General features: G+C 40.5%; 2 protein-coding genes and 1 long non-coding RNA gene across 5 annotated transcripts in view; 1 reads left to right on the forward strand and 2 right to left on the reverse strand.

Annotated features, from left to right (window-relative positions):
- Nucleotides 1–494: 494 nt before the first annotated feature.
- On the reverse strand, nt 495–21,817 carry LOC115164122 (heat shock protein beta-8-like). Of its 3 annotated transcripts, XM_029716300.1 has the most exons (5): nt 20,944–21,817; nt 12,371–12,434; nt 11,886–11,904; nt 7,444–7,540; nt 1,616–1,699 (listed from the first exon to the last, which is right to left on the reverse strand). In XM_029716300.1, the coding sequence occupies exons 1-5, from the start codon at nt 21,338–21,340 to the stop codon at nt 1,674–1,676; spliced, it is 603 nt and encodes a 200-aa protein (XP_029572160.1). In that variant the 5' UTR covers nt 21,341–21,817; the 3' UTR covers nt 1,616–1,673. The 3 variants fall into 3 exon arrangements, with proteins under 3 accessions (XP_029572162.1, XP_029572159.1, XP_029572160.1); XM_029716302.1 differs by lacking the exon at nt 7,444–7,540 and having other exon boundaries at nt 495–1,699; nt 20,944–21,811; XM_029716299.1 differs by lacking the exons at nt 7,444–7,540; nt 11,886–11,904 and having other exon boundaries at nt 495–1,699; nt 20,944–21,801.
- On the forward strand, nt 21,143–25,336 carry LOC115164124 (uncharacterized). The gene is made up of 2 exons (XR_003869878.1): nt 21,143–21,370; nt 25,137–25,336. It is a non-coding gene; the product is annotated as an uncharacterized LOC115164124 (long non-coding RNA).
- The window catches only part of LOC115164120 (serine/arginine repetitive matrix protein 4), an 81,974-nt gene continuing 80,201 nt past the window's right edge, over nt 24,160–25,932 (reverse strand). Inside the window, exon 12 of the mRNA XM_029716297.1 lies at nt 24,160–25,801. Coding sequence (XP_029572157.1) covers nt 25,483–25,801 — 319 coding nt within the window. The 3' untranslated portion in view covers nt 24,160–25,482. The remainder of the gene's footprint in view (nt 25,802–25,932) is intronic.

Raw genomic sequence — 25,932 nt, forward strand, 5'->3', positions numbered from 1 at the left:
ATATGTTTCATGATACATATTATCATACAGTAACCTGTGTTTGTACAGCCGGGCAGTATTAAAGTCACTGCATGGTCAATCCGATGTCTGCATTGGCCGTGCAGCATTTACGGTGATATGGCCTCTGTAGAAGTCAGGACAGTCATACTTCTTGCGTGTTGCGGACCAGCGCAGAGCTGTTAAGGAATGCTGTTGTGAAGGAAGTTGTCAAGGAAGTGAGTTTGTGTTTACACAGGACCTCCCCTGTATTAATCAATCCTTTGTCTGCATCCCAAATGGCACCCAACTTCCTTTAAAGTGCACTATTTTTTTACCAGAGCCCTATGGACCATAAGTAGTGCACTATAAAAGGGAATAAAGTACCATTTGAGATGCACACTCACACTAAGCTGTTACCCAATTACTGTTGTTGGGCACTGTTGGGCAGACATCTTGGATTCTGGCCCATACTGTACATGGCAGACAGAACAAAACACACAGATGTGAACACACACTGGGATTGATGGGAGATTTTATTGCATAAACAAATACAAAGACATGACGGAAAGGAGGAGAGAGGGATGGAGGAGATGAGGGAGGGCAGAGGAAGGAGGGGGGAGGGAGTGGAGTGGAGAAGTCTAGCAAAAATGAATTCCCTTTGCACCAAGAACGAACACAGCGTCATCATTACATGTACAAACAGAAAAATGCAACGAACATCAGTTTGTAAGACCTCTAGGTAGGGTAATCATGGCACTCAAATAGATGTGTCTATGGGTTGGCACGTACTGTTAAGTGCAATGTATTTACAGACAGTAGGCCTACATTAGGGTAGAATACAGTTTCAACACACACGTACAGTTGGTTACACACTATAATGATGGGAATATCCCTTTCATTAAGTCTTCCCACTCAGAAATTAAGGCATATGGGATGACTTTATTTGATTATCCATTTGAATGTGCTTCTTTCAATTACACATTTAACATAATATGGTGTATATGAAGCATTCTGTCAAATTACGTTTTCATCACAAATGGGATATGGATAGAAAACCACAGGATGATTCAGGATGATTCAGACAGCATGGGCCCCAGCCTGCTTCTAGGCTGCTCAGTTTAGGATCTGGAGTCAGTTCAGTATTGCATCTGGGACTGGATGCATACTGTATATAGCAACTCTACTGTGAGACATTAGAATTGATTTAGTTTGTGACTTTTAATTAAATCTGTGACAGATCCAAGTAGCCTTTGCTGCCAAGAGATACACAAACACCATGTTATTATTATATATTTTAGGGGAGTAATTGTGTAATTACTTAACACTCAAAAAGAAAATCAGAGTGCTTCTTTGGGACCATATTCAGTGCACTACTTAATAGTGAATAGGGTGCCATTTCGGAGTCACCCCAACAACATAACGCGGAAGGTCTCGATGGCTTTGAACCTGTGTTAGCCCTTTCTCTAGTCTGCTGGATGCTCTATTATGTCCTGAGGGGGGCCCGGGGTGAGCCTGTGTCTCCCCAGGGGAGAGAGCTCGGTCCTGGGCTTCATCCTAGACCATGGTGGCCTCCTGGCTCTGGCTGGCCTCTTCCATCTCTCCCTGAGGACCTTCATTACTGAAGAGGTAGTAGGGAGGGCTCTGCCGTGCCTCGATGATCAACACACCCTCTGGCGACAAGGAGGCGAAGACCGTCAGAGGGTCCACGTCGGTTGGAATCCTGAGAGGGAGAGAAAGAGCATTTGAGAGACTTGTACATACAACTTTAAGCTTGAGGGTCTTGAAAAAGTTGGTAACTACAAAGACGGAGAGAACAGGTGTGGAAGGAAAGGAAAAACATGGTGTACGCAACTGTGCTTGGAGGTTTTAAAAACTTTGCAACCTTTTCTGAATTACCTCAGCAGTACTGCAACTACTGTTTGGTGCTAACAAATGGATTTGATTGACATCTTGTCGATACCTATAACAGCCTCCAGTTATAAACATAGGATTTAACACAATCCGTAAGTAGAAACCTTGGCTCCAGATTAAATTAATGTTGAAAGCAATTTTTTCTTTTTCTTTGGCCAACGCTCATTTTTCAGGTTTTCATTAAAATGTTCTGGCTGCCGTCACCATCGCAGCGCCGTGAGGGAGAAAAAAAGAAGAAGGAGAAAAAAGAGACATACTCGCTCCAGGTGCAGGATTGAGAAATGAGGGCTGATTCCAATTATTAAAAATGGCTGTCTGATGCAAAGTTTATTATCACCTGAAATTCCCATTTGCATACTTTTCTAATCAGCTCATCTCAACAGCCAGACAGACAGGTAACAGCCAATTTCCCTCTCCCTTTCCCCCCTTGGTTTTTGAACTAGTTTATGACTAAATTAGCATAAATGGCTTCCTCATAAATGTGTTTTGAGAGAGAGGGAAAGAGGGAGAGAGAAAGAGACATGGACAGAGTGACAGACAGAGAAAAATAGTTTAGAGAGAGAGTGAGATATCATTACCGCCTGTCAAAAATGTTTATGAGGATTCTGGAGGATTTTATTTTATTTTATTACGATCCCCATTAGCCGACGCCAATGGCGACAGCTAGGCTTATTGGGATCCGACACATAATGGAAAATACATTATAGACAAAATACTTAAAAAATGTGCATACATTTAAAAACATTAACATCTAGTGTGCATGTGCGTTTGCATCTGTCAGTTACACATGTCAGTACACACATGAGATGGAAGGCAGTTCAATGCACTCATGGCTCTGTATAATACTGGGGACTGTGAAAAGACCCCTGGTGGCATGTCTGGTGGGGTAAATGTGTGTATGTCAGTGCTGTGTGTAAGATGACAATGCAAACAATTTGGAATTTCCAACACAAATGTTTCTTATAAAAAGAAGAAGTGATGCAGTCAGTCTTTCCTCAACTCTTAGCCAAGAGAGCGTGGAATGCATATTACTGATATTATCCCTCTGATTACAATGAAGAGCAAAACGTGCCACTCAGTTCTGGGCCAGCTGCAGTGTAACTAGGTTATTTGTAGTACTTGGCCATATGACAGGACAATAATCAAGATAAGATCAAACTAGAGCCTGCAGGAATTGCTTTGTTGAGTGTGGTGTCAAAAAAGCAGAGCATCTCTTATCATGGACAGACCTCTCCCCATCTTTACAAACATTGAATCCATATATTTTTGACAATGACAGTTTACAATCTAAGGTAAAACCAAGGAATTTAGTCTCCTCAACTTGCTCAACAGCCACACCATTCATTACCAGATTCAGCTGAGGTCTAGAACTTAGGGAATGATGTTCAGTACCAGTTTATTACAGGCTACCCATTCTAGGGTTGGAGTGATTTCACTAGCTGTGGTTGCTGACGTGTAGAGGGTTGAATCATCAGCATACATGGACACACAGGCTTTGTTTAATGCCCGTGGCAGGTCATTGGTAAAAATAGAAAATAGTAGAGGGACAAGAGAGAAGGATGGAGAGAGGAGGACTGGTATGATTGGACCAATATGAGATAAACAGACAGAGATTGCTTCTGAAATTGCACCCTATTCACGGCCCATAGGGCTCTGGTCAGAAGTAGGAAATAAGGTGCCATTTTGGACAAAACCCTAATATGATTGGACCAATATGAGATAAACAAACAGAGATTTAAAGATTAGCTTGGTTGCTAGATAGGATATATCCTTGGAGTATATAGCCCAGACAGAAGCATATGGCTCTGGGTAAAGTTAGAGGTCTTGTGTTCTCTGCTATCAATTCCTATCAAAGGTCAGCATGGGATTAACCTTTGCTGAGTTTTATCTGGTCTAATCAGGTTTATGACACTGTAGTAGCACATGTTATATAATACTTCATAAGCATGATCTAAACATACATTCTCTTCCTTATTTTAAATACATTGAGTGTACGAAACAGTAAAGATGCAGTATGCAGAAATCGCTCTGCTATTTCCTGGTTGCTAAAATTCTAATAGTGCGGCAAATTTCAGTTTACGTGAAAAAACAAGCAAATATAGCGTAGGAATCATTGTACCATCTAAATAGCTGTGAAATATATTTTCTATAGCCAAAAATATTGTATTTTAGCTGTTTAAAGCTGGTGTACAAAACTGAAAGTAAAAGAAAACAAAACAAAACTTGAGAACGGGAAGCATAGAAATAGGTCACATAGAACATATATATACCGCTTCTTAGACTTGCTTTTAATGAGAATGATTTAATTGGGTTGCCCCAAAAAGTTACATATTACAGCTTTTTAAGAACACCTGCTCTTTCCACAACATAGACTGACCAGGTGAATTCAGGTGAAAGCTATGATCCCTTATTGGATGTCACTTGATAAATCCACCTCAATCAGTTTAGATGATGTTGAGGAAACAGGTTAAAGAGGGATTTTAAGCCTTGAGACAATTGAGATATGGATTGTGTATGTGTGCCATGGGCATGACAAACAATTTAAGTTCCTTTGAATGGAGTACGGTAGTAGGTGCCAGGCACACTGGTTCGAGTTAAGATCTGCAATATATTTATATGAGAGAGAGAGAGAGAGAGAGAGAGAGAGAGAGAGAGAGAGAGAGAGCGAGAGAGACCCCAGACAGACGGGTCTCTGGTCTTTGTCAAGCAGCTTGGCCATATAAAGCCCCCCATATAAAGCCATATAAAGCCATATAAAGTCCGTCGCTGGAGTTTTCATATGAGCTGCCAAGTGTTCCTATGCTTAAATAAACAACATCATTACAAAAGAAACACATGAAAAAAATCACATAAGAAAAAAAACATGGTTTTCAGACACATGTGTGAACACACATATGTGACCCTTTAAGGAAGATAGGCGTATGTATGTTGCATGTCACTACTTCAGAGGAGAGGCATTTGAACATATCTAAAAAATATATATTTTGGCCAGAAAAATGCCTACTGGAAAATGTCAACTTTCATGTGCCTTAATAACAAATTTGTATTCCATCTGTAAATCGAATAAAATTGTTACATTATGAGCCTAGTTGGTTTAGCCACGGAAAAAGTCAGGAACCTTCCCGCTAGCCATGATTGGCTGAGATAATGGATGGGCTGGACATGCCGGGAGATGAGTTTGCATTGGTCTGCCATGTAGCACGCTTCTGTCTATAACGTGAGCTGATCAGTATGTGTTGATTATCCTTTCAAACACTGCTTTTTTGAAAGATATAACATTAGCCATCGAAAATTACAAAGGTTTTGCTACTTTTCTCAACAACATTGATGCCCTGAATTTAGCATCGACAGATCAGTTGGAAAGAGTTGTGATAGGCTACTTTCTGCACACGCCACGGTCAGTGTGAACCGGAGTGACTTGACACAACACTGGCCAAACAAGATGTAGCTACAAACAGAGTTAAATGGTTCCAGTCTGCCATAAAGCGTTCATCCATGTAAGAGTCTAGCTACATTTTCATATATTATAAGTTTCTAATTTAGTCAGAAAGTCATTTTCATTGCAAGTTAAAGCGTACTGTTCGCTAGCTAGTGAACGATAGCTTGCTGGCTCGCTAGTTAAAGTTACGTGTATGATCTGTGTAGTAATATTATTCGAATCAGAAAACTATATGCATTGCTTGTAATAGCCTAATGTTAGCTAGCTAGCTAACATTGAACATAGTTGGTTAGCTTTGGCAACATGTATATGTATACTACCGCTATGACAATCAGTTTAATATGAGTTGAGATTATGTCAGTTCAATGTTTAGCTAAACAAAAAGACTTTAGCTAAACAACAAGACCCATCAAGTCAGCCAGGTGTGTCTGGGGGTGATTACAGCCACCTATTGTATTTCATGAACATGTGTACATGTCTAGACAATAGTGACCCATCCACTAAGCTAGATGTGGCTAGGGGGTGGTTATAGCATTTCTTTCACATGACCCATCAATTTAGACAAATGTGTCTGGGTAAGCGTCATCTAACAATTATCTGGACACTTTCTGTTTTTGATATTGCTACTATGCAAATATGCAAGTAACCATTTCACTGTACCATTTACACCTTCTGTATTCTGTATTTTATTTTATTTGAGTGTGTGTTTACCAGAGACGGTAATGTGAAGAACAACATGACCTGCACTAAAGTCAGATTAGGATATAGGCCAAGGACAATAAAATATATTTTTACCTGGAATCTTTCCTTATTGTAGGCTACTACTTTTACATTTTTTTGTCTTAAAAACTTGTTTACTACACTACTCACTCTGTTTAGCACATGGCCTCACATGTGAATCTTTAAAGAGATGGGTTGGGGCTTAGGCTAAAGAGGGTGTGAAGGATGCTGAATGGGTGTAGACAAAGAAGAGCTCCAGTAGGTGTACCAAAAATCTTTCAAGGGCCATTTTCTCAAAAGTGGGGTGACAAGTTTATCAACTTTCAAAGCAGAATGACTTTCCCATTGTTCCTCAACTGTAGTGTATGTACCATTTTCTATGGTCTCTACTTTTATCCAATGTAAAAAACACAATTTAAAATGTTGCTACATAGGACCGAATTCACGTGAAACAAATTAATCATTTGTTGTTGTTAAAATTTTCACGAGTCAGACACGTGGTTTTGGGACACGTGTGAAGTTTCACATACATTTTTCACGTTTTTCCATTGTGACATTTTTTTTTCCCCACATGTGACATTCTTTTTCATATGTTTATTTTTCACCACTTCAGCTCCCATTCAGAGACTGACCTGGACTGACCCTGCTTACTGTAGCTTCAGAGGCAAAACAGCAGTGAGATGCAGTGTGCTATGTTGTTGAAATGAATGTGCCAAAACTTGCAACTGGAAAAAAGCCAGCGAAAGCAAAGGCCAGCGTAACATAACCAAAGATAGGGAGAATTGCAGGAAAGAGGGTTTATTTAATCGTGTTATCGTTTAAATCCTTTGTACCGCATTTGGGCTTTTTAGATGTGGTCACCCTAAATCCCAGATGGAAACATTGCTACTGCAACATGTTAACACCATCTTTTCACATGTGAGGAGAATAACATGATTTCAACCCCACATGTGAATCTGCATACCCGATTTTCACAAAAATTGGATGTGGGAACTGAAAATTTGACGTGTTTTTTTTTAAAGGGCAGAGCCTCGTAGACTCAGACCTAGAGTCCAGCCTCCATTTCATTATCATAACCCCTCTACAGTCTCTCTACCATTTTACACACAACTGGCAATTGCCTGTCCTAGTCTGAGGAAGCCAGAGAGCAAGGGTAAAGATTGGCACATCAAGGGGAAAGAGAAACCACAGACATACTCATGTGTGGAAACTTGGAAATGAATGAAGACCCCATAATAAATCATCCCAGGCTTCAAGGCTCCAATTCACAGTCCCCTGTTTTCAGGGAGCCAAATGCAGCAAGTCTCTCTGACAAAGTCAAATCACTCAGCCGGCTTATTACGTGACACACCCGACTGCATAATAGTATCTGTCCGGCTGGGGATTTTATTCACCTCTGGCTACATTGCTTTTTATCTCTCCCATTGATTCTGTATGGCTGCCCAAAACTGTCCAATATGCTTTTTTGGGGGGAGAGGCAGTGAAACAGGGCTTGCGGGAAGAGAGAGACAGGAGGTAAAGTGACAATGACAATCCACCCACAGCCCTGAATAACAAACCAAATAGCTAGCACAGAGAGAGACCTTCACAGAAAAACATATAGGAATTACATTGCAGAGAGAGACACAGAGAGACATTGAGTATTTGTTTCTTGAATAGCCAGCCTGGTCTCAAAGACGAATCATACAATCCACCCACAGCCCCGAATAACGAACCAAATAGCTAGCATAGAGACAGACCTTCACAAAAAAACACATAGGAATTATATTCCAGAGAGAGATACACATTGAGTATTGTTTTTTAGAATAGTGTCGTAGCATTAGCTGTCATTAAATGTGTAGACTGTTATATTATCAAATAAATTCTCATTGTGTAATTATTCTGTGATTAAACGAATCATGGAATGATAATTAACTTGGAAGTCGGGGCACCTATGGAAAATGTTGTTTATAGAGTTACAATTTCCCGAATATAACTCTTCAGGTAATTTATTATCTTATCGATTACAGTCTTCTATCAATGTATTATTACCTCATCAGTCTCACTCCTGAATGTGGCAAACCCTGGGATATCTGCACGAACCCTAGCATCATAAATCATGAATCAGTGATATACAAATTGGCTTATTTATTTACTAAATAACTAATCAATCACAGAATTACATAAACACACACACAGTAGGTCAGTTACTAACATGACACAAAGAAAAGTCCCTAGTGGACGAAACCGATATGACAGCTTGGCAGACAAAGGAAAGGGGTGGGGACAGCTCAAGAGCGGGAAATTACACTCATGGAAATGCTAATACTTTGAACATGAACAGCCGCTCATTCGAAAAGAAATTGCAATTTACATATTTATGAGTGTATGCCTTTGTTGTCCCTCTCTGTGATTGCTGATCCGTCTGCTGGATAATAGTTCATCAGAGAGTCTCTGGTTGCATTCCCCCAGAGATCAAAGTCTTTCGTAGTTGTAGCTTGTTATAATGGATACGTCAGAGTACCATTCGGTCGTTCGACCAGTTGCGTTTACCAGACTAAAGTACTTAAACAGCTGCAGCCTGAATATTTATTCTTTAGTTTGTAGATTTCTTAGCCATTTCAACGTGGGAATGATCTCCACGTTCTCTGGTCTTGTCCTTTGGTAGAGTTGCCAACCACTTCAACATGAGGCCGCAGCTTCCATGTTTTTTGGTCTAATGTAAATTTTGGCACGGGTGGCTTTATACAGGAGTAGAAAAGGGGGCATTCCATGACGCCATGTAATGTCTGTGCTCACAGGGGCGTGGCCACTGACTGATCATAAGTTACTATGAAAAACAATTCTCATTTAGAAGACTAAGATCACATTATTATCTTTCCAAAAGTATTCTTATGCTTAATAATTTATTTTATACAACATCAGATGCAAACCCCATAATTGAGAAGTGTATACAAACAAAGAAGCAGTACTGTGTGTCTCCTGTCCTTCATGAGGTCACCAAATGAAACAAACTCGACATGACTGTTCCTTAAGTGTCCATGGACCACCCAAACTACTTGGAATACAGAAATACTGTTCAATTATTCAACTTTTTGACGTCCAAGTGTCTGTGTTCCACAGTCACATTCCAATCTCGATACTACAGAGCCCAGAAGCAGAGTATTTTACGGACCGCCATAAAGTGGCCCCCTCCACCTCTGCGGGAGAGAGAGGGCGCTGTAGAGCGGACCGACTGTAACCTGATCCTTCAGATCTTCGCAGGAGAGTTATGACAATAGCCAGCCTGGTCTCAAAGACTAGACGTAACATAGTAAATAAAAATCTGGGACACTCAAATGAGTATGATATGTTATGTTTGGTATGGTTAAATAAGACAGAAGGTTACTTAATAAGGCAACAACTAAAGTAGGGTGGTTGGTCGGGGTGGATGGGTAGGTGTATAACATGAATGTCTAGAAACCCAAATAATGCGTGTTTGAATCTCATCACGGACAACTTTAGCATTTTAGATAATTTGCTACTTTGCAACTACTTAGAATATTAGCAAAATCCTCCCCTAACCTTTTAACCTAACTCCTAGCCCTTAACCTTAACCCTAACGCCTAGCCTAGCTACTGTTAGCCACCTAGCTAACGTTAACTTTAGCCACCCAGCTAACGTTAGCCACAACAAATTGGAATTCATAACATATCATACGTATTGCAAATTTGTAACATATTGTATAGGTTGCAATTCATAACATATCATACGAATTGTAATTCGTAACATATCTCATGAATTATAATTCGTAACATATCATACGAAACTAATGATGGACACCCACAAACGAATGATACAATTCCAAACGTAACATATCATACTCATTTAAGTATCCCGGATTTTCGTTTACTATGTTACGTCTACCCCAGGTTGGAATAACATAAGTAGTTAACCTTGTTGATGCACAGAAGAGTCAGAGAAAAATCCTAAATAGTTAATAATTTATACGCACTCCTCTCTCTAAGATCCTATGCTAGAAAGACCACAATAAGTTAATTAAGAAATAAAGGCACAAGAAGCTGTGTTATATCATGAACATAGTCACAGCTAAAAATTGTTGTAAGGGTGGCAGGTAACCTAGTGGTTAACATGTTGGGCCAGAAACCAAAATGTTGCTGGTTTGAATACCTGAGCTGACTAGGTGAAAAATTGTTTAATCCTATAAAACAACACATTTCACTGCACCTATCCGGTGCCTATCCGGTGAATGTGGGAGGGGGTGCTCCGACGCACAGCAGAATTTTTTATTCTGCAAGGAATAACAAGCTCTGGGGCTCGATTTAATCCATAGATCTGAAGATCCGCAGTATAGCGCAAAATAAAATCAAAGGCAGTGTTATCCTTGTTTGCAAAGATTGCATTCATGGTAAATGCTGCATATGTCGGCTCAATCGGAAATTACCTTGGAATTTCATTCGCGGATCTTCAGCGCTACAGATTGACTCAAGCCCCTTGTCTTTTTCACTAATAACAACAGATTAGATTAGTTAGGCAGTACAGGAATGTCTCCTCTCTCTCTCCACTGGGGGTAGCCTACTGTACTCTACAGCCAGAGGATTTCTGTATTGAGGACAGTTATTTATATACCCACTATTCTATCTCTCAGTCTGTCTCTTGCTTTGGGTTTCGCTTAGCTGGAGAACGATGTGTGTGAATGTGTCTGTGAGTGTGTGTCTCAGTGTGTGTGTGTGTGTGTGTGTGTGTGTGTGTGTGTGTGTGTGTGTGTGTGTGTGTGTGTGTGTGTGTGTGTGTGTGTGTCTAAGTGTGTGTGTGTGTGTGTGTGTGTGTGTGTGTGTGTGTGTGTGCCTGTGTGATCTGAGGGATTACAATTACAAGACTTGGTGATATGAAGAGAGAGAGTAGTGCTGGTGCCAGTGCAGACTAGCTGCCTACTAATTAGCCAAGAGTAAATTAATAACATTGAAGTGACGCCACCTCCACCGTGCCTGTAAGACAGTGCTGTATCCCAAATGGCACCATATTCCCTACTTTTGACCAGGGCACATAAGGGTCTGGTCAAAAGTAGTGCAGTATGTAAGGAAAGGGTGCCATTTGATAGGTAGCCAGTGCTCCCATACTTGTGATTAGCACCACTGTTTGATGTTCCATAGTCCTAATTAACAGGGGCATGGCCGTATGGAAACTTCTGTGCCCTAGCTGCCTTGGGTTACAGGGCCACTTAGCTGGCATTTTGATATGAGATCATTTGACAGTAGATGTTTGAAATGTCTGATGGATTGCCTGTGGGGAGACAGTAACTAATCCTGAGGCAGCAACTGTTTATCAGTTGTTGCTGAATTGGTGATAATTTTTGATATTGATATTTGGTATTTATTAGGATCCCTACAAAAGCAGCAGTTACTCTTCCTGGGGTCCACATGAAACATGACATCATACATAGTACAGAACTGTCACGTCCTGGCCAGTATAAGGGTTAATTAGTATTGTAGTTTGGTCAGGACGTGGCAGAGGGTATTCGTTTTATGTGGTTCGGGGTGGTGTGTTTTGTTGAAGGGGCATTTGGTTTAAGTATTCCGGGGTTTTTGGGCACTGTTTGGTTTTCAGGTATTCTATGTTTAGTCTAGTATGTCTGTTTCTATGTTTGGTTAATTGGGGTTGAGACTCTCAGTTGAAGGCAGGTGTTGTCTATCTGCCTTTGATTGAGAGTCCCATATATTAGGGTGTGTTTGTTATTTGTGGGTGATTGTTCTGTGTTTAGCCTTGTGCCTTACCAGACTGTTTTTTGATCGTTCGTGTTTTATTTTTGTACGTTCAGTTTGAAAGCAAATAAATATCAAGATGAGCCTGCACATACCTGCTGCGTTTTGGTCCTCCTTAACCGACGACAACCGTGACAAGAACGTTATTAGTCAAGGACTGAACTACATACATTTAAAACTTCACACATAGCCTACATCTCAGTTCATTCACACAATATCTAGGTCTAATACATAATACAGTGCAAATTACCATACAAGATATATAAAATGGCTGTGTCTATTCACAGTCCCCAATTGTGCAGTAAGGTGTTCCTTTAGCCATTTGTTTTATTTGGTTATATTGGATCGTATCAAAATAGATGTTTGAAATGTCGGATAGATTCCCTGTGGGGAGGCTAAAGGTTGTTGTTTTGCTCATCGAGGAACGAGTGACAACTTTGAAATGGGATCATATGATGTGTTTGAAATGTTTGATTACCTGTGAGATATGGACGCTAGGCAAAGTAATCCTAAGGGAGTATGTGTTTATTGGTTGTTGTTGCTGTTGTTATCATTGTTGCATGTGGCTATGGATACTTACTGTATCTTCTTTGTGAAATTCTTTGTCACTATACCTCCTTCCTTTTGCTTCTCTTCATGTTTCCCTGTGGAAAAAACAACATGAAATCCAATGAGCAGAGTTCAATAACCCTAACCAATAATACATTGTCAAATGGTGTAACCTCTGTTGCTTGGTCATTATCAGGTCAAGGAGGAAGATAAGACCGTGAACATATCTCTGTTACTAGACACAGAAAACAGACCAATACACTAAACATTACTTCATATTTATAGAGTTGAAGTCGGAAGTTTACATACACTCAGGTTGGAGTCATGAAAACTCGTTTTCAACCACTCCACAAATGTCATGTTAACAAACTATAGTTTTGGCAAGTCAGTTAGGACATCTACTTTGTGCATGACACAGATCTTTTTCCAACAATTGTTTACAGACAGATTATTTCACTGTATCTCAATTCCAGTGGGTCAGAAGTTTACATACACTAAGTTGACTGTGCCTTTAAACAGCTTGGAAAATTCCAGAAAATTATGTCATGGCTTTAGAAGCTTCTGATAGGCTAATTGACACCATTTGAGTCCATTGGAGGTGTACCTGTGGATGTATTTCAAGGCATACCTTCAAACTCAGTGCCTCTTTGCTTGACATCATGGGAAAATCAAAAGGTATCACCCAAGACCAAGAAAAATTGTAGACCTCCACAAGTCTGGTTCATCCTTTGGAGCAATTTCCAAACACCTGAAGGTACCACGTTCATCTGTACAAACAATAGTACGCAGATCTAAACACCATGGGACCACGCAGCCGTCATACCGTTCAGGAAGGAGACGCGTTCTGTCTCCTAGAAGCCATTGCTCCAAAACCACCATAAAAAAGCCAGACTACGGTTTGCAACTGCACATGGGGACAAAGATCGTACTTTTTGGAGAAATGTCCTCTGGTCTGATGAAACAAAAATAGAACTGTTTGGCCATAATGACCATCGTTATGTTTGGAGAAAAAAGGGGGAGGCTTGCAAGCCGAAGAACACCATCCCAACCGTGAAGCACGGGGGTGGCAGCATCATGTTGTGGGGGTGCTTTGCTGCAGGAGGGACTGGTGCACTTCACAAAATAGATGGCATCATGAGGAAGTAAAATTATGTGGATATATTGAAGCAACATCTCAAGACATCAGTCAGGAAGTTAAAGCTTGGTCGCAAATGGGTCTTCCAAATGAACAATGACCCCAAGCATACTTCCAAAGTTGTGGCAAAATGGCTCAAGGACAACAAAGTCAAGGTATTGGAGGGGCCATCACAAAGCCCTGACCTCAATCCTATAAAAGATTTGTGGGCAGAACTGAAAAAGCTTGTGCGAGCAAGGAGGCCTACAAACCTGACTCAGTTACACCTGCTCTGTCAGGAGGAATGGGCCAAAATTCACCCAACTTATTGTGGGAAGCTTGTGGAAGGCTACCCGAAACGTTTGACCCAAGTGAAACAATTTAAAGGCAATACTACCAAATGCTAATTGAGTGTATGTAAACTTCTGACCCACTGGGAATATGATGAAATAAATAAAAGCTGAAATAAATCATTCTCTCTACTATTATTCTGGCATTTCACATTCTTAAATTAAAGTGGTGATCCTAACTGACCTAAAACAGGGATTTTTTTATTTGGATTAAATGTCAGGAATTGTGAAAAACTGAGTTTATTTGGCTAAGGTGTATGTAAACTTCCGACTTCAACTGTATATACAGTGCCATTGGAAAGTAACATAAATACCTTATTTACATAAGTATTCAGACCCTTTGCTATGAGACTCGAAATTAAGCTCAGGTGCATCCTGTTTCCACTGATCATCCTTGAGATGTTTCTACAACTTGATTGGAGTCCACCTGTGGTAATTTTAATTGATTGGACATGATTTGGATAGGCTCACACCTGTCTATATAAGGTCCCACAGTTGACAGTGCATGTTAGAGCAAAAACCAAGCCATGAGGTTGAAGGAATTGTCCGTAGCGTGCCGAGACAGGATTGTGTCCAGGTACAGATCTGGTGAAGGGTACAAAAAAAATTCTGCAGCATTGAAGGTCCCAAAAAACACGGTGGCATCCATCATTCTTAAATGGAAGAAGTTTGTAACCAGCAAGACTCTTCCTAGATCTGGCCGCCCAGCTAAACTGAGCAATCGGGGGAGAAGGGCCTTGGTCAGGGAGGTGACCAAAAACCCAATGGTCACTCTGACAAAGCACTAGAGTTCCTCTTTGGAGATGGAAGAACCTTCCAGAAGGACAACCATCTCTGCAGCAATCCACCAATCAGGCCTTTATGGTAGAGTGGCCAGACGGAAGCCACTCCTCAGTAAAAGGCCCATGCCAGCCCGCTTGGAGTTTGCCAAAAGTCACCTAAAGACTCTCAGACCATGAAAAACAAGATTCTCTGGTCTGATGAAACCAAGATTGACAAGCGTCAAGTCTGGAGGAAACCTGCCACCATTCCTACGGCTAAGCATATTGGTGGCAGCATCATGCTGTGGGGAGGTTTTTCAGTGGCTGGGACTCAGAGATTAGTCAAGATCGAGGTAAAGATGAACAGAGCAAAGAACAGAGAGATCCTTAATGAAAACCTGCTCCAGAGCGATCAGGACCTCAGACTGGGGCGAAGATTCACCTTCCAACAGGACAATGACCCTGTAAGCACACAGCCAAGAGACAATGCAGGAGTGGCTTCGGGACACGGCTCTGAATGTCCTTGAGTGGCCCAACCAGAGCCCAGAGTTGAACCCAATCAAACATCTCTGGAAAGACTTGAAAATATCTGTGCAGCAACCCATCGAACCTGTAAACTTCCGACTTCAACTGTATATTTTCTGAACCTGTTTTGCGTTGGCATTATGGGGTATTGTGTGTAGATTGATTAGAAAAAAAACTATTAAATACATTTTAGAATAAAGCTGTGACGTAAGAAAATGTGGAAAAAGTCAAGGCACTGTATATACAGTTGAAGTCGGAAGTTTACATACACCTTAGCCAAATACATTTAAAATCAGTTTTTCACAATTCCTGACATTTAATCCAAGTAAAAATTCCCTGGCTTAGGTCAGTTAGGATCACCACTTTATTTTATGTTAGAATAATAGTAGAGAATTATTTATTTCAGCTTTTATTTATTTCATCACATTCCCAGTGTGTCAGAAGTTCACATACACTCAATTAGTATTTGGTAGCATTGCCTTTAAATTGTTTAACTTGGGTCACACGTTTCGGGTAGCCTTCCACAAGCTTCCCACAATAAGTTGGGTGAATTTTGGCCCATTACTACATACAGAGCTGGTGTAACTGAGTCAGGTTTGTAGGCCTCCTTGCTCGCACACATTTTTTCAGTTCTGCCCACAAATTTTCTATAGGTTTGAGGTCAGGGCTTTGTGATGGCCACACACAATACCTTGACTTTGTTGTCCTTGGGCCATTTTGCCACAACTTTGGAAGTATGCTTGGCGTCATTGTCCATTTGGAAGACCCATTTGCGACCAAGCTTTAACTTCCTGACTGATGTCTTGAGATGTTGCTTCATTATATCCACATCATTTTACTTCCTCATGATGCCATCTATTTTGTGAAGTGCACCAGTCCCTCCTGCAGCAAAGCACCCACACAACATGATGCTGCCTTCCCCATGCTTCATAATTGGGATGGTGTTCTTTGGCTTGCAAGCATCCCCCTTTTTCCTCCAAACATAACGATGGTCATTATGGCCAAACAGTTCTATTTTTGTTTCATCAGAACAGAGGACATTTCTCCTAAAAGTACGATCTTCGTCCCCATGTGCAGTTGCAAACCGTAGTCTGGTTTTTCATGGCGGTTTTGGAGCAGTGGCTTCTTCCTTGCTGAGCGGACTTTCAGGTTATGTCGACATAGGACTCGTTTTACTGTGGAAATAGATACTTTTGTACCTGTTTCATACAGCATCTTCACAAGGTCATTTGCTGTTGTTCTGGGATTGATTTTCACTTTTCACACCAAAGTACGTTCATCTCTTGGAGACAGAACGCGTCTCCTTCCTAAGCGGTATGACGGCTGCGTGGTCCCATGGTGTTTATACTTGCGTACTATTGTTTGTACAGATGAACATGGTACCTTCAAACGTTTGGAAATTGCTCCAAAGGATGAACCAGACTTGTGAAGGTCTACAGTTTTTTTCTGATATCTTGCCTGATTTATTTTGATTTTCCCATGATGTCAAGCAAAGAGGCACTGAGTTTGAAGATAGGCCTTGAAATACATCCACAGGTACACCTCCAATGGACTCAAATGGTGTCAATTAGCCTAACAGAAGCTTCTAAAGCCATGACATAATTTTCTGGAATTTTCCAAGCTGTTTAAAGGCACAGTCAACTTAGTGTATGTAAACTTCTGACCCACTGGAATTGTGATACAGTGAATTATAAGTGAAATAATCTGTAAACAATTGTTGGAAAAATTACTTGTGTCATGCACAAAGTAGATGTCCTAACAGACTTGCCAAAACTATAGTTTGTTAACAAGAAATTTGTGGAGAAGTTGAAAAACAAATTTTAATGTCTTCAACCTAAGTGTATGTAAACTTCTGACTTCAACTGTATATATATATATATATATATATATATATATATGCGCCCTGTCAAAGCTTTTAAAACACATTATCCATATCATTTTTATGACATAATAGACAGCTTCTGATAAGTGGGTCTGGGTGTTGAAATCCAAACCCTTGCAATAATTGGCAAAAATATTTCCCAAATATTTTTCTGAAGATATTTATAGCAGTGTCATTATCTAATTCCCAGGATTGTGGACTGATGTAAACACCGAGTATATACATAGTCTTGTCCCTGGTGTAAGGGTGGGTCATATATTCACAGGAATGATGACGAAAGACACCATTCCATCTCCTCCCATTTTAACCCTGCTTCTTCTCAAAGTATGACCTCACCAACCCAAACACATATATTCCTGACAAACAGAGAGAGTGAGATAAAGAGAGATCTGGAAAGCCCCAGAATGAAGGCATCATCTTAACAATGTTCTGTTTATGACTTCTGTCTGTGCAGCTGCTCTACATGCTAAATGTCAGTGTAGCAGCCGCTGCCCTCCACCCCTCTGCTCGGTCCCGCCCAGCTATGTGCAACGCTATACCCCTGCAGTGTGAGCTCTGGTCTAGAGAGAATAAAAACACAACCACAGGCTTTCTCTCAGTCTCCCAGAACCTCTCACCCTCCCTCAGTCCCTTGTGGTACAGATGTCACATTCCAAACTGCCCTGGTAACACACTCAGACCTTAATTGCAAATATACAGTAGGCTACACCCATTAATTAAACATAGTTTTTGCTGCAGCCTCAAGGACACACTGCTTTGGATAGCTTAGAAACTATGATGAGGCAAAACCCTGTTCAGCCAATGTTAGGTTAACTTTTGCTTTGTACAAACTGTGACATGAGAGAAAGCCCGGAGAGGCCACGTCAACACCGGCTTGAACATGCTTGTGACACCCCCACACAGGCAGACTTTTAGAACGAGATCACTGAGGCAGGCAGGCAGAGCCACGGAGATAGGCAGCTAGCTGACTAAATGACCCAACTGGCATACCAACGTGTTTATATAAAGCTTGTATAGGGCCTAGTATCTTCTCTCTGTAGCCTACACTAACCTCTACTTCCCTCAGACCTTGCCTAGGTGCTGGTTATCCCTGGCATTCTTCAGTTGTTCCCTAAATATTTAGTCTACTCTCTAAAGAAGCCATGGAGAGCTTGAAATATTCTTTACGCTTATTTGTCTGTACAATCTGGACCTGGTTATACATAACAAACTCAAAGATTATATGGATGCCCTGGACAGGAGATTAATATAGCCCTTAAAATGATTTGGTTCAACAATCAGAGCAGTTCTGTTCTGTAAATCAGTTCAGGGCATGGTAACACAACCATCTCAAAAATTACTGGTATATGAATTGGCTAAATACTGAAGGGATGTAGTTAGCCATCAATGGCCAGAAATTGAATAATACTTCCAGAACCTAGCTGTTTCATGTTTTTGGTTCCTAGAATCAGGGCATGGTAGTACAACAAGCTATTGATTTAATAAATGCTGAAGGGTCTAGTCAGCTATCACCATGCAGAATAATAGTTCCAGAACATTCGCTCTCCAGTGTTAAACACTAACAGTAGTGTGTTGCTTATCTTCTTGTGGACAGATACTGTTGTCATGGGCCTTCCTCACTTAAATCTATATCTGGCGTATTGGTGAGTGATTCTGAAGGAATCTAAACAGGTGCCGAGGCTTGATGAACTGGTCTAGCAATCTGCAAGTCATGGGTCCTACTGCCCATACTATAGGGCAGGATATCATAACATCCCTTGATATGAGCTGATATGAGCTGGTTATGTGAATAATTTATGTAAATATTTAAAATATGAATATAACTATTTTGTCAATAATGTCTATTGTGTTACTTTATCTATTGTGGTACTTTACCCAGCTAGAACACAACATTCTGATAACCATATGTTTATAAGAGTTGGTGAAAGCGTGGTTTTCCTATGGTAATTTTGCATACAACCTTCCCACAACTTTCTAGGAATGGTGCAGGATAGTTGCTTGGCTTTGGAACATTCTTAGCACATTTAAGGAACTTGACAAAAATGTTTTATTTTCTTGGTACTGTATTTCAATACTTTAACAGAACGTTTCATAAAACTTCAAACATGGTTACATTGTATTTACATGTGGGTAATGTTCTCGGAATGTTTTCCAACTGGTTTGACATTGGGAATGTTCTCAAATAGTTCAGAGAACGTTAATGAAACAACATTCTTCTGTGTGAATTTCAGTACTTCAGCATAACGTTTCCTACAGGTTTCCTCATGGTTCCATTTAAAGTCATGTTCTCAAATTGTTCCGAGAACGTTAAGAAACAATGTTCTTCTGTGGGAATTTCAGAAATGTAAAAACATACATTAAGTTCTCAGAATGTGAAGAAAATGTTCCATCAAAACCAGAAGAAAATGTTGGTAGCGTTCAGAGAACGTTTTAAAAATATTATTTAAAAACCTATACATTCTGTTCAGCATCAACAAAACTCATCAACAAAACTGTCTCCTCTATCTTGTTAAGTGTGCTCAGGTGTGTTGGCTGCACCCACTAATTAGCCACACCTGATCTTAATGAGTGCTTGTTTCCTTTGAAATGGAGACTGTTTGAATAGACAAAAAAATAACAGCTTTGTATGCATAAAAAAACATGGCATGCTAGCTCTATCCTGGTGGCACAGTGGACTAACTCCGTGGCTTGCGATCCAAACACTTAAAAAACACACCCTATCCCCTCAGCCCTCAAATTAAGTGGACACTTCTGATGACGTATCATGACGTCTGACAAGTATACACTTGCAGGGCAAGGGGCGAGGGAGGAAGGAATGATTTTTAAATTGACCATCCTTGGCCGGAAATTCGTCACTCATTCACCCTGCGATGATTGTGTTTTCAGCCACCGGTAGCTTATAGGTGCTTTATATGCGCTACAGTCAATTATGAGTGCATGTCTACTTATTAAATATATAGTTATTAATATACACCTACTGTATGATAGCTAGCACATTAATTAGCTAACTATCGTTAGCCTGCCTAGCTGGAACTTCTGAAGAAGGAAAATGTTTTATTTCTATAATTTCCAAAAGATAACCAAAGAAAAACATATTTACTTTTTGTGAGAAGTATTTGTGCATTAGTAGCACAATTTCTAAAATATTTTCATTCGTTTTTACTTACACGTGTATGTTGACTTCTCCATTTATGTATTTTTTTTATTTTTTTGGCGGACTTTTCTTAGCGGATGTACAATCGTCGCAAATTTAATTATGGGGAGTTTCAGGGCCGGAGTGAACATAATTGTACACTCGCAAAGCCGACTAAAAACAAGGGCTGAGGGGCTTACGCTGCAAACTTCCCTTGCTTGGCTAATCATTTAGACCACCCGCCAAGATGACGACGGGGATTCCCCCAAAGAAATAAGGCAAGGGTAAGTGGACGAGGGTGTGTCTTAAGTGTTTGGACCGCAACCCAAGGATAGAGAACAGAAGATTATAGGTACTGATGTCACAATAAAAAATAAATGTATTTGCATTAATTTCCATGTCCTATCTCTGCTTGGAGTTCACAAAGGTTTACACAAAATAAGCTAGCAGTGTTATTGAGTGGATTTTTTTACAAAGTCATTCAAAAACCTCCAAATAACCTATAATTTCTGTTCTCAGAGCGTTAATAAAACCTCCCAGGAAAACTTTCAAGGAACCAGAGTAAAACGTTCTCCGAACCTCCGAACCCCAGAACAAATGTTAACTTGGTCAGGGAAGTATGGCTTCTTTCCCACAACCAATGTGAAACCAAAAACACATGTTTCCACAATTTCTAAGGAACTAAATGTGCTAGCTGGGTACAACTTAAAACGAAAATAACATTGTTAGTGTTTCTTATTTATCCTCCAAGCAATTCTGGTGGTATTAGTTGGGTTAGTTTGGATTTATAAAGGCGATATTAGTAATTTTTGTTATTTAAGATTCGAAGATTTCCTCACCTGACACTTCTACAAACCCATCTTTGGTTTTGACATTAAGTTCCTCTGGGTTAAAGCTGTGGACGTTCACACACACTTTCCAGGGCTCTCCCGGTGCCTGGGTCGGAGAGCTGCGGGGGGACTCGCTGTATCTCGTGCAATACACCGGCGTCTGCCCAGTCGATGCGCGCGTTGGCTGAAACCCAGTGTGCAGAGTGCCAGTAAACGGTGCGGAAAGCCGCGTGCTGAGCCGGTTAGGCCGAGCCCAGCCGGGCCAGTCCATTGACAAGTCTTCGGGGAAAGGGGACATCCCAAAGTCATCGTCCATAAATCGGGAGGCGAGAGACGGACTCTCTCTGAACGGATCTCGTGGGACCCTCTGCCTACTTCCAAGAGTGTAGAAGTCTCCTTCTGCCATGTTTACCGGTCGTTGTCCCAAAGAAGAAAAGTAAGATTTTTTTTAACCCTTTCCAAGTTTACTCTCCCCAAGCTGACACCTCTACGAATTCTATAAATATTGAGTAGTCTATAAGAGAGAAAAAGTTGTTAATTTGATAATTTCCTGTGTTGGGCTCATGACAGTTACGGATTGGATCACCAAAAATAACGGTTTCAAACCAAGGACATTGATTTATAACTACCCCTCCAGTTAGTATCCTAGAAGTGTAATATCCTGTATGAGTTGAACTGACATTATACCGATTGGTCAACCGTTTTATATGGCTACCTTCTCCCTGGCGGTGAATGTGCAAAGTAGTGCCTCTGGGCGCAACCGGTCGCGACGCAACAGTTGACCACAGAAGACCCTCCCTCTCCGTCCAAGTTTAGCCATTAGCTGGTGTGTTACTAGTCCAACAGATTCTTGTCTGTTGAAATGATCGCTCCCCGGCGACTCATCTTTTTAATAGAAAATAACGCATGGCTTCAAGCGTGCCTGAGGGGGAGAGGCGAAGGGAGGGAAAGGGGGAGAGGCGAAGGGAGGGAAAGGGGGAGACGCGGAGGAGAGCAAGGGGAGAACACGCTGATGTCACTATATGGATAAAACTAATTGCTAATGAGTCAAATTCGTCAGTATGCAAATTACATGTATTTGCTGTATCTTTGTATCTGGCCCAACAGTAAAGTAGCAGTAAGCAACTACTATCGTCCTACATTATAGTTAAGCTTTTTTTGTATAGGTATTGAAACAAATAAGATGGCAAGTAAACCCTGTAGGCTATGATTGAAATACAGTTTTATTTAGGATTTTACATGGATTTTACAGACTTACAAGATAGAGGAAGGGGAGGCATAAGGGTTTAGTTAAGGGTTCAAAGGAAGGACAATACAATTTCAGCTGACACATTACAACAAGTCAAGCTCACACTGACACCAGCGGGAAAACGCATCCTGGCTCTCATTCTTCTTTCACATGGAAAATTAAAGAATGAATGCACATTATTTAACACTAAAATCAGAGAGCTTACAGATGAGTTGACAACAATGAGGCAAAGTATTTACAGTAGGAGAGAAACCATACGGTAACAGTGCATCATTTTGCATCGATCATTTGATTGACTATTCCACAAATTTGAATGAATTTTGCCACATCCCTCATATAAGGAATCTATACAGTGCAGATGCATATTTACACCACAGTAATAATTCATATTCATTTGTACAGTGTACATACTGTACATCATGGAATGGTATATCAGGGCCAAAAGGGAGAGTGGTTCACCTCAAAGTAGTGCTCAGCAAATAGTTTTTTTTTTTAGGTCGGTTCAGTTTTTGAAAAATAATCATGTTTTTTTTTTTGTACAATAAATGCATTATGTGGGTTCAATGCTGCAACACAGAATAAAACAATTGATGGTAGTGACTGCCCATTACTATTCTTTATTGGGCTCTAGCCATCATTTATTCACATTACTTTACTTAACTAAAATATTTTGCTTGAATAAATTACATATTTGTTTTTAGTACACTTTTAGAAGAAAAAGGTGCTATCTAGAACCTTAAAGGGTTCTTTGGCTGTCCCCATAGGAGAACCCTTTGAAGAACCCTTTTTGGTTCCAGGTAAAACTCTTTTGGGTTCCATGTAGAACCCTTTGCACAGAGGGTTCTACCTGGAACCCAAAAGCATTCTACCTGGAACCAAAAAGGATTCCGCCAGGAACCAAAAAGGATTCTACCTGGAACCAAAAAGGATTCTACCTGGAACCAAAAAGGATTCTACCTGGAACCAAAAATGGTTCTCTTATGGGGACAACCAAACAGCCCTTTTGGAACCCTTTTTTCTAAGATTGTATGATGATGACTTCATTATATCATTAATAAAACTCCAATGATGGTAGTGACCCCAATCAATTTTTGTTGGGTAGAGATACCTCTCTCTCCCTCTCTTGTCTCTCTATCGCTCTGCTCTTTCTCGCTGGGTCAGTCTGCTGGCCCCTCAGTCTTGCCCGGCAAGAACCAATGCGCGCTTTGAGCACACAGAAAAAAATTGAAATAAAAGGAATTAAAATAATTGAACTGACATTGATCAATTAGTTATTTAAAAAATGAAAATAAACCTACATTTCGGTTAATCACTCAGCACTACCGCAAAAGCATGTCATCAGTAGCAAATGGGTTGTCAAACTCTTGTGTCATCATCTTCCTTCCAAGCTCTTCAAACCTTTGAATAAGTTACTGAACATTCAGATAAATAACTTCAGACTGTTACATGTACAATGCATAGAGAGCAGACCCTCATGCCTGGAGCAGATTCTGAACGTAGATAGATAGGGTGATAGATTGGACCTAATGGAGAAATTAAACATAAGGGCAAAGACAGTTATTCTAAATGCTAATGTTTTCATTTTTTTTTTTGCTTAATCTACCCACATAGATCTCCTTGAAAGAGTATATGGGAGTATCCATTGAGGCGAAAAGTCTGCCACACAGGCTTTTAGTACTTTCCTATTTGCTTTTTCTGTCATCTCTGTTGATGTGGCTATTTATAGCATAGCCTCTGAAGAAATAGCATTCTCCCCAAAAGAGAACAGAGGAATGAATAGTTGAGATGGAGTGAAGTAAAGTAACATTGTTTTGTATCGATATGCTATTACATTGTCTATTGTGCAAAGTCAGACTAGCCTTGTTCCAGATCTGCTTGTTCGCTTGCCAACTTTGTTACTGTCAATGGATGACAATGAGTTGGCATGCTAGCACAAACAGACACATGGGCTAGTCAGACTGTCCATTGTATAGTTTAATCGCAACATACTCATAATTGTATAAACCCAGCAATATAATGGCATTGCATAGAAACATAGACCATTGCTGAGAGGCAACACAAAAGCATAAATATTACTGTAAACATGTTATAAATATGCATGACGCAAAAATGTGTGTTTCAAAACTTGACCTTTGGTGGGCGGACTATGCAAACAAGACAGGTGAAGTATGTGTTTGATTCTGCTTCTGAAATACCAAACACATGATTGAACAGTGCTATTTGGGACCGTTACACAAAAAATCGGAATAACAAAATAACAGATTTATCCAATAGTGAATCTCCTCTCTGTCAAACATATGCTGAAAAGTAAAACAGTTGAACCCTCTCTCATTGCACTCTTATTCAAGTTTCATTCAAAATAATAAAATAAATAGAACACAGATCATTTGAATAAATAAAGAAATGCATTAATTCATAAATAACTACCTAGATAAATAAATATGACAACCTAGCAGCTACTAAAACAGTGTACAAAACATTTTGTAAACTCACATAGTTTAGCTTCACTAGAGGAGCTGTTATGAAGACAGACATTTTTATGAAAACCCACTTTTTCAGCCCTTCTGTGCAGTGGTTTGATCATTCACCATCATCTTATAAGGAATTACATTTCAATTGTTTTCCACTTGATTAGAGGATAAATAAAGCTGAGCTGATAGGCAGTTTGTTTGGCATCGTGACTTCCTCCCCCTCCTCCTCTTCCTCCACCTTCTCATCATTTCTCAGAGGCATGTTTTTGCTCCACATTGTTAAGAGCTGAGATCAGAGAAGCAATACACCTTTTCCTACGTTCCTGAAAAACCCTCCCTCTCACCCTCCCTCTGTCCCCGAAACAACTTTGTAGTGCACATCCCAGATCTGAAATGAAATGGTCGGAAACTTAAGAGTTGTTATAAAATAAGAGTTTATCAGAGGGTTAAATTGAACAATGCTCCTCCATCCTTCGTTTCAGACACAGACGTCAGAGGAAGAGTGTCACAAGGAAAAACAGTCTCTGGCCATTTTGAATGCTAATGCATGACGAGGACACAGCGGACTGGAAAAAACTAACCAAAGAAAACAAACAATCTATTTCCAGTGGTTTCTGTCTTCAATACATCATGGACAAGACAACTGCCTCTATTCAAGACATCGTTGAACAAATAATGACACCAAAAAAAATACACTTACTTGAAGGGTCTGGCTCAGGCATCTAACACAAAATATACGCAAAGAGATGAAAACATTACCTCATACTTCCGCTGGGAGATTGGGAAATAATGCAGTCTCCTCTGTAACCTCCTCAGTCTGTTAAAAACTCAGTGCCGGTTCTTGCCCTTGCTGTAACCGTCCAACGAGTCATAGCTGCGACTCCGGCTCTGACTGCGGTTCCGGCGACCAAAGATGGAGTTCCAAGAGGAGCTGCGACTGTAGCTCCGGTAGGAGAAGTAGCTCCTACTCCTACTTCTTCCTCGGCTCCTGCTCCTACTCCTACTCCTTGAACTACTGAGGCAGAGGCCAGGACTGGGCCTAGGGCTGCGACTCCGTGTGAAGAGGCTGCTCCAAGAGGATACACTGGTAGAGCGACTGCTGGATGAAGGACTGGGCCGGAAGTAGGGGATGGGTCTCTTCCTGGCACTATGGGAAACCAGGGAGGTATGGTTAGCATTAAAGAGATTGTGTGAATCAATATATCAAGAGTAAGTAATTTAAGTCCCAAAGCAATGAATTGCAGATAAAGTTTAAAAAAAATCATTGTGGTGTCATTC

This window comes from Salmo trutta, chromosome 27 (genome assembly GCF_901001165.1).
Source record: "Salmo trutta chromosome 27, fSalTru1.1, whole genome shotgun sequence".
NCBI classification, from domain to species: Eukaryota; Metazoa; Chordata; class Actinopteri; order Salmoniformes; family Salmonidae; genus Salmo; species Salmo trutta.

Excerpts from the sequence above, each read along its gene's own strand:
- LOC115164122 (XM_029716299.1), bottom strand. The coding sequence starts at position 21,340 with ATGGCAGAAGGAGACTTCTACACTCTTGGAAGTAGGCAGAGGGTCCCA. Across the intron at positions 12,435-20,943 it reads TGGGTTTGTAGAAGTGTCAG|GGAAACATGAAGAGAAGCAA; the intron begins GTGAGGAAATCT and ends TTTTTTCCACAG. Across the intron at positions 1,700-12,370 it reads AATTTCACAAAGAAGATACA|GATTCCAACCGACGTGGACC; the intron begins GTAAGTATCCAT and ends TCTCCCTCTCAG.